This window comes from Triticum dicoccoides, chromosome 6B (assembly GCF_002162155.2).
Source record: "Triticum dicoccoides isolate Atlit2015 ecotype Zavitan chromosome 6B, WEW_v2.0, whole genome shotgun sequence".
Taxonomy (NCBI): Eukaryota; Viridiplantae; Streptophyta; class Magnoliopsida; order Poales; family Poaceae; genus Triticum; species Triticum dicoccoides.
In genome coordinates this window covers 263,562,759-263,572,094 of record NC_041391.1, presented here as the reverse complement: position 1 = coordinate 263,572,094, position 9,336 = coordinate 263,562,759, and the positions used below count along the sequence as shown (strand labels likewise).

At 41.7% G+C, this 9,336-nt stretch overlaps 1 protein-coding gene across 3 annotated transcripts; it reads left to right on the top strand.

Annotated features, from left to right (window-relative positions):
* Window positions 1-3,936: 3,936 nt before the first annotated feature.
* Window positions 3,937-5,821, top strand: LOC119322015 (putative F-box protein At2g02030). 3 transcript variants are annotated; one of them, XM_037595526.1, is made up of 3 exons: window positions 3,937-4,082; window positions 4,380-5,209; window positions 5,295-5,821. In XM_037595526.1, the coding sequence occupies exons 2-3, from the start codon at window positions 4,394-4,396 to the stop codon at window positions 5,319-5,321; spliced, it is 843 nt and encodes a 280-aa protein (XP_037451423.1). In that variant the 5' UTR covers window positions 3,937-4,082; window positions 4,380-4,393; the 3' UTR covers window positions 5,322-5,821. The 3 variants fall into 3 exon arrangements, with proteins under 3 accessions (XP_037451423.1, XP_037451424.1, XP_037451422.1); XM_037595527.1 differs by having other exon boundaries at window positions 5,284-5,821; XM_037595525.1 differs by having other exon boundaries at window positions 4,380-5,821.
* Window positions 5,822-9,336: the final 3,515 nt, after the last annotated feature.

Below are 9,336 nucleotides of genomic sequence, written 5' to 3'. Positions count from 1 at the left end.
ATACATATTGAAAGTGGGAGCAATTAGCTAGAGTAGCTCCGTGCAGAGCATTGCAGACATAGAATATTTGCAAAATACATGCGGCTCTGAATGTGACAGAACTGTTAACTAAGCTTCTCTCACGAGCAAAACATGATCATACCTTTGTACTCTTTGGGTGTTAATCACATAGCAATGTGAGCTAGATTATTGACTCTAGTAAACCCTTTGGGTGTTGGTCACATGAAGATGTGAACTATGGGTGTTAATCATATACAGATATGAATATTGGCGATGTGAACTAGATTATTGACTCTAGTGCAAGTGGGAGACTGAAGGAAATATGCCCTAGAGGCAATAATAAAGTTATTATTTATTTCCTTATTTCATGATAAATGTTTATTATTCATGCTAGAATTGTATTAACCGGAAACATGATACATGTGTGAATACATAGACAAACATAACGTCACTAGTATGCCTCTACTTGATTAGCTCATTAATCAAAGATGGTTATGTTTCCTAACCATAGACATGTGTTGTCATTTGATTAACGGGATCACATCATTAGGAGAATGATGTGATTGACATGACCCATTCCGTTAGCCTAGCACTTGATCGTTTAGTATGTTGCTATTGCTTTCTTCATGACTTATACATGTTCCTGTAACTATGAGATTATGCAACTCCCGTTTACCGGAGGAACACTTTGGGTGCTACCAAACGTCACAACGTAACAGGGTGATTATAAAGTAGTACTACAGGTGTCTCCAAAGGTACATGTTGGGTTGGCGTATTTCGAGATTAGGTTTTGTCACTCCAATTGTCGGAGAGGCATCTCTGGGCCCTCTTGGTAATGCACATCACTATAAGCCTTGCAAGCAATGTAGCTAATGAGTTAGTTACGGAATGATGCATTACGTAATGAGTAAAGAGACTTGCCGGTAACGAGATTGAACTAGGTATTGGATACCGACGATCGAATCTCGGGCAAGTAACATACTGATGACAAAGGGAACAACGTATGTTGTTGTGCGGTTTGACCGATAAAGATCTTCGTAGAATATGTAGGAGCCAATATGAGCATCCAGGTTCCGCTATTGGTTATTGACCGAGAATAGTTCTAGGTCATGTCTACATAGTTTTCGAACCCGTAGGGTCCGCACGCTTAAGGTTCCAATGACAGTTATATTATGAGTTTATGAGTTTTTATGTACCGAAGGAGTTCGGAGTCCCGGATGACATCGGGGACATGACGAGGAGTCTCGAAATGGTCGAGACGTAAAGATCGATATATTGGACGACTATATTCGGACATCGGAAGGGTTCCGAGTGATTCGGGTATTTTCGGGGGTACCGGGGAGTTACGGGAATACGAGGAAGAAGCAATGGGCCTCATGGGCCAAATGGTGGAAGAGAGGAGGCAGGGCGCGCGGCCCCCTAGCCCAAACCGAATTGGACTAGGGGGCCGGCCCCCCTTTCCTACTCTTCCTCTCTCTCCTTCCTTCTCCTTCTCCTTCCCTTCCTTCCCCTCTCCTAGTTGGACTAGGAAAGGAGGGAGTCCTACTCCCGGTGGGAGTAGGACTCCTCCCTGGCACGCCCTCCCTTGGCCGGCCGCCCCTCCCCCTTGCTCCTTTATATACGGGGGCAAGGGGCACCCCATGACACACAAATTGATCTACGGATCGTTCCTTAGCCGTGTGCGGTGCCCCCCTCACCATATTCCACCTTGGTCATATCGTCGCGGAGTTTAGGCGAAGCCCTGCACCGGTAGAACATCATCATCGTCACCACGCCGTCGTGCTGACGGAACTCATCTCCGGAGCTTTGCTGGATCGGAGGCCGGAGATCGTCATCGAGCTGAACGTGTGCTGAACTTGGAGGTGCCGTACGTTCGGTGCTTGGATCGGTCGGATCGTGAAGACGTACGACTACATCAACCGCGTTGTGCTAACGCTTCCGCTTACGGTCTACGAGGGTACGTGGACAACACTCTCCCCTCTCGTTGCTATGCCATCACCATGATCTTGCGTGTGCGTAGGAAATTTTTTGAAATTACTACGTTCCCCAACAGGTACATGGTGAGCCCTTTCCCGAGGGAAAATCCTAATGACAGCTCATTGCGGCAAACTGTCGGCGCTTTGCACATGGCGAACGACCGAGCGATGTGCGATGCTTTGGGCCGGCCCACTTACGTACATAGCTTAGAACTGTCCATCCCGGTTTTGTGAACCTTTTAGAAGCTTCCACGAACCGGGTATTTTTCATTTTTCTGGTTTTAAAAAAAATTCACTTTCTTGATTCTTTTTTTCGTTTTCTGTTTCTTTTTCATTTTTTTGTTTTCTTTTTTTGTTTCCTTTTCTTTTTCATGTTTATTTTTCTTTTCAGAACATGTTTGCAGTTTTACAAAATGTTTAGGATTTTTTATTTCTTTTTCTTTTTTAAAAAGAATGATAATTTAAAATTTTGTCCGTGTTTCCAAAAAATGTTTAGTTTTCGAAAAAATATTCTCAAAATTCAAAAATTGTTCTCGATACACAAAAAAGTTCAAAACTTTCAAAATTCAGCAAATGTACCGGATTTTAATTTTTTTTTCATATATTCAAAAAATGTTTGCGCTTCCAAATTTGTTCAGGATTTTTAAAAATTGTTCTCCTTTCAAAATTTGTTCTCAAGTCAAAAAATGTTCGTGCTTTAAAAATAATGTTCACACTTCCAAATTTGTTCGGGATATTTCAAAATTGTTCTCCATTTCAAAATTTGTTCTCAAGATTCAAAAAATGTTCATGCTTTAAAAAAAGTGTTCGCACTTCCAAATTTGTTCAGGATTTTCAAAATTGTTCTCCTTTTCAAAATTTGCTCTATGATTTAAAATGTTCGTGCTTTAAAAAATAGTTCGCGCTTCCAAATTTGTTCTCAGGATTCAAAAATCGTTCATGTTTTAAAAAATGTCCATGTTTTCGAAAAATCTTTTGGAAATTCAATTTTTTTTCCTTTTCATATTTTTTCACATATTCAAAAAATGTTCACAAATTCAAGAAATTGTCTGCATGTTTAATTGTTTCACTAATTCAAAAAATTGTTCCTGTTTCCGAGAATTGTTCACATATTCCAAAAATACTGCAGTTTTGAATTGTTTTTCAAAAATTTAAAAAAGAGTCATGTTTTCGAAATCCATTGCCAAATTAAAAAAATGCTCGACTTTTTCTAAAATAGTTTTATTTTAAAAATGTTCTGTTTTCCAAAAAAAATATTATTTTCAAAATATGTTTTGTGTTTATGAAAAGTAGTTCATAATTTAAATATATTCATGTATTCAATTTTTTGTTCCGGTTTTGTTTTAAAAAATTGAGTCCCCTAGCAATGTTTGCGTTTCAAAAAGAGTGTCTTTTAAAAAAAATTATGTTTCAAAATTTAAAATAAATTTTAATGTGCATCGGGTTATAGTTCATATACTCCAGGCTGCCATTGTAGTCACTAAATATTACTCCCTCCGTTAGGAATTACTTGTCGCAGAAATGGATGTATCTAGACGTATTTTTGTTCTAGATACATCCATTTTCGCGACAAGTAATTTCGAACGGAGGGAGTAGATAGTACAGTGGCCATTGACACGCTTCCCTATCCAGAGTACTCGAGTTCGATCCCTTGCCCACAAATTTTAATTTATGGAATGGGCTGAATTGGTTTTTATTTTTCGCTGCTGCGGCAGTTTATTTAAACTGCTCTGCCGCTGCTATTCTTTCAGAGTAGCTAGCCTGGCGCAGTGGCTAGAGCATCGCATGCCCCCTGTGCGTTGCGCGACCTGGCCGCAAAATGCGGCATATTTTTTTTTTGAGTGGCAGCAAAATGCGGCATATAGGAGGTCACTTTCGGAAACGTGGTAAAGGGCCGTTGTTGAGAGAGAATTTTTGGCCCATGTGCTTCCAGGCCCACTCAGGTCTATCCCAAAACTGTGGCTAGGGTTAGCAAGAACGCAGGGGCGGCGGCTAAGCACGTGAAATTATAAGGGATGACGGGACCGGCCAGCTCTTGTCCTCCTTCAATCCCGATTTTCGGCCGACGGGTTCTACCGTGATGTTCGTTTCGGCGCTATCGTCCAGGTTACCCTCCCTTCTGTTCTCCTTTCCTATTGATTTTGCTATTAGTTAGGCCGGTGTAGATCTGCATCTGCATCTGCTCTCGTTTTATAAATTTCAATCATTCTTTTCATAGGATACATTTTTTCAAATTCGATTATAGCTTAGCAAAATGATTTGTTTTTCCTGGTCCTTATTCGACTCGTTTGTGGTTTGTTTTGTCATTATTAGGAGTCGAGGTTCCTTTGGATACAAATTCCGAGTCGGGTCGGATTAGTAGGCACTCTTATCTGACCACTATATATGCCTATGAATACGCAGGGCACGGCCAATTCATGTTGACCGGAAACAACGATATGAAGCCGCCGATTCCTAAACGACCCCGGCGGATGGCTATGTCGCCGGAATCAGCACCTTTAGCCTCCGGCAGTAGCAGCTTCATCCCAGATGATATAATCTTCTTTCAGATACTCGTACTTCTTCCTGTGAAGTCCCTTGTGCGCTTCCAAACCGTCTGCAAGTCATGGCGCACCACATTAACCAGCATCAGTTTCGTGCGCTGGCACCTGGAGCTTTCCAAGCGAACAAGGTCGACCATGGTCCTCGTGCCACGCAAGTATCAGGAGGACCGACGGAAGGCGTGTTCTAGATTACTCAGTATCTTCAGCTTCCAGCCAGGGGAAAGCAAGTGTGCGGAGCTTATCTTCCGAAAGGAATTTCATCCCTATGGGATCCCTGTGTTCAGCATTCCTCTCCATTGTGATGGCCTGATATTGATCCCTTGCATAATGGGGAAAATTTTCATCTGCAACCCGGCCACTAGAGAGTTTGTTGAGTTGCCACCTGGAAGCCCAAGTGTTCTCTTTGAGCACAGGGTCGCCTTTGGCTTTGATCCTTGGAGTGGTACCTACAAGGTGGCGAGGCACTTCATCCGCTCGTACAGAGATACTCTGCAAATAGATGGGGAAGGAGGCACCACTAGAGAATACAGCAGTGGACATGAGATCTTAACATTCGGTGGTGACAGCAAAGAAGAAGCTTGGGTATGGAAGGCCACTGTGGATCCACCATACCCTATCAAGGCCAGGACTCCAATTTGTCTCCCAGGGGTCTTCTTTTGGAGTGCTCTCAAGTCCATGGCACATGGCAAGGTTATCTCGAATGTCATCCTTCGATTTAGTTTACTTGATGAAACATTTACGGTGCACCCTAACCCTCCATGTAGTGATCATCTAGGCAAGAATGATGCACTATCTGCACTAGGTGGAAAGTTATGCTATATCCACTCTCCCACTCCGTGGGAGATTGCCATTTGGTTAGCGGAAGATGGGCCAAATCTGACTTGGTCACTATGCCGCCGTGTCAGTCTGCCGATACCAAGAAATCTTCTTGCCTTTGCATGTGCGTCAACTGACCCGGACAAGATATTCCTCTCCATTGATGCGCGCTACCTTCTCAGGTGTGACCTCCATGATGAATCTCTTGAAGAAATAATCAACATGCGCGACATGTTGTATGATCTCCGGAACGGCAGAAAATTCACCATTGGTTCACTCCTTGTTGCCCACTATATGGTGCCATTTGTGGAATCACTGTTGCGCATCAGATCTTCATAGCAACAAGCCATCATATCGTATGTGATGTGATCTAATAAATGTTGTCCAATTTCTTGTGTGCAAGTGTTGCAATCAAAATTCTGCATTAATACATATTTGTTTTTGTATTGTTCTTACCTACTCCTTCCAATGCTTTTCGTTATAAGTTAATATTGTCCAGCACAAATTTTGCATGATTCAGTACAATTGTGTATTTCCTTTTTTTAAATAGCACTCAAGCCTTGCTGATCAAGTATGTGTTGATGTAGCATGAAACTTTCAGATATTGTACCTGACTAGCAAGTTGTCCGTGCGTTGCAACGGAACAAATGTTGTGATCTTCGATGATGAAGATGGTAGAGATCAAGCATAACAGAATATTTAAAAATGATAAAAATACATGAAAGAGTGGACATTTAAACTTCATATATAAGATGTGTTACATAAATTAAAATGAAAACATAGCTCACTTCTGCAAATCTGTTAACGTCTTCTTTCACAATGTATAACACAACTTACAAATTGTTCCACTAATATGATAAAGCCAACGGTCAATTAAACAATTCAGCTCATTGAGCAAAATGGACAAAAGGAAAATGAATAGGTCAACATTAGTGAACCGGAAGTTCTGACAATACCTACATTAATTAGAGAATTAAACCATACATGCATTTCTCACAGCCATACACTTACAAAACTTGACCATATTGTAATCAATCATGTACAACTGTTTCACACCAATTGTTTATTTTAATGCCCTCCCCTGTCTTTGGATGAATCAAGAAAGGACAGTTGCTTAACCATGTCCAGCAGCCTTTTTATTAAGGTGAACCCCTTCTATCAACACCACAAGGATTTCTTATCTTTCGATCATGAGAAGGAAGATTAATCGAATCCCTCTTCTGCCTTCAATGAGCAACAACCGAACGTGTAGTAGGCTCTGAACTGAAATTCAACTTCATGGACCAGCTTTTGCCTTTTCCTCTGCTCTTACCTCTCCAAATTTTAAAAAAGAACTAAAAAAGTACTTCTCCCGTGCCACAATATGAGACGTCTTATATTGTCGGACAGAGGGAGTACCTCATAAGATTCCTTAACCAAGTGTTCATCCACCCAAAAGCATACATCTGAAGCAAAATTGAGTCCTACTGTTTACATGGAACAAATAACTCCGTGTAAACTTTACTTGAAATGTTTTCGAGAGCTATGCCTAATCCAATTAACTGAATGGATTTGAACTGGTGATTTATTCAAGTAATGCACAATGTTGGCACACTGAATACCAAGGAATGACCCGAGCTGAATTACCGAGCTAACAAACTAATAAAGTAGAGCATACTGGATGCCTCTGATCTTGATACAACATGGAAGAAAAGCGTACCTTTATTCATTGAGTGTGGGATCCGAGAACTTCACTACTTAAGAAGACACTTATCCATTCTTGATCAAGCTGCTCTACTTATCTTGATGTCATGTAGAAAAATCTGGCACAGATCACAACGAAAAAACAGTCTGGATATTTGCATAGCAAATCTGGTAACAACGCGAAGGGATGGAGTAGAAGGAATTTCACCAAGGATGAAGTACAAAATTCTGCAAAGAGTCAAATATAAAGGCTAAATCCATAGTTCGGTAATTTGCAGATCCACAGCCAACTTGTTTCCAAACATTTCACAAATTCACATGTCAAGGAGAGATTATGGTTTCAATCACACAACTGTACGAATCTCATGCACATCATCTCTGCTCTGAAAAAATGACCAATTTCTTGGATCCGGCAACAGAAACATGTACAACTTTTCAAGAATCTTCCAACAGCTCAACCATTGCAATCAGCGGCAATGCCAAGCGCAGCAAGGTACCAAATACGCATCACTGGAATCGAGAGTTGCCGCAATCCGAGCTGACGCAAACCATTAATTCCCAAAGTCACCTAGCAAGTAGTAGTATAATTGGACATGTTTTCAGGACCGTGGACCTCAAATTCCGCCGATGCCATTGCAGGCCGAAGAAGAGGAGAAGCGTCACTTAGGCTGGTCATAGTGGGGAGTAACTTAGACTAGTAACATGCATATGTTACTAGTCTATGTTACTACCTCTATAGTGCATAGTATCATAGATGGTTTCATTTATTGCCATGCATGACACATAGTAGCACCATATTTATTATGTTACGGTATCTACGTATGTTACTATAACCAATTGTGTGCCACATAAGCATGTTTGTGAGTCCCAAGTGCATGATACTACTTATGTTACTCCCACTATGGCCAGCCTTAGTTACTGGTCTCGGAGACGAAGAGGAGTAACATGACGAGGGCGGAGATGAGCATGACAACGACGCCAGAGTGTGAGCTTGTAGAAGTCCTCGTTGGCCTTGGGGTAGGCCTCGGGCCCCTTGAGCTTCTACAGGAGCCACTCCATCTCTCTTTTCCTTCTCCTCCGCCGCCGCGGAGATCGCCCGTAGGCAGCAGTAGCTGGCGCCGAACCCAAATCCCCCCGATCTGAGAGCGGGCGGGGTGGCTGGGGCGCGCCCCGTGTGCGCGGCGGTAGGCAGCAGCAGCTAGCGCTGAACCCCAATCCTCCTGATCCGAGAGTGGCCGGGGTCGCTAGAGCGAGCTCGTGCGATAGAGTTTGACCGGCGCGAGATTCTGGCGGCAAGGAATTCGTGATGGTTTCTCGAAGACGCGGTTTCTTTCGCGATAGAAGGAGACTCGGTGCGGCGTGATATCTCTATCTCAGCCTTTTTATTCCATATCGGATGGTCGGGATGGTAAGAGGTAGACACACCATCACCCCCAACTCCCTTTTTTTATAGGAGTAGAGATATGGAGCGCTAGCTGAACCACATGACATGCACGACTTCATTCTTGTCATAGATAAGTATTTGTTGACAAAGAATGTATCTAGAGCCAGAGGGCACTCCTTGTATGACCTAAGTTTATTGCCCTTGCATCAAGTTTAGTGGACACCATGATTGTGCAACTTGGCATGCTTCCATGGCTTCTACTACCTCCGTCCTGGTTTATTGGTTCCCGTTGTATTTTGTGCCAAATTTTGACTATAAATTTAACTAACAAGATGTTCATGCATGTCAAAAAAATAATATAATTGAAAACTATGTTCAAATACGAATCCAATGATATAATTTTTGTTGACATGCATTAATATTTTATTAGCTAAATATTTGGTCAAAATTTGGCATAAATTATAAAGGGGACCAATACACCAAGACGGAGGTAGTAGGATTTAATATCTACTCCCTCGTCCGAAAAAACTTGTCCCAAATTGTCCTTCAAATGTTTGTATCTAGCACTAATTTGATGCTAGATACATCTATTTGAGGGACGAGCTTTTTCGGAGGGAGGAAGTACATTATATTTTATTTAGTAGCAAGTGTTGCAATGGGGAAAAAAATCAATGCATCTAGGTCAATAAGCATGGCTTAAGGCCCTCCACATGTCCACACCGACATCCTCCATTCAACATGGCAAGGAATCACTAATAGAATAAAAATGAATATGCAATATTAATAATAAGGCTTAAGTTCATAATTCAACTTGTATGGTGCTAGCTGAAAAGAAGTCTGCGTGCCATCCATCCTATTTAATCCTATTTGCATTATCAGAAGTAAGCGGCTTTAATATCGAGAAACATGTTGGGGAAGATAACTGAATATAAGT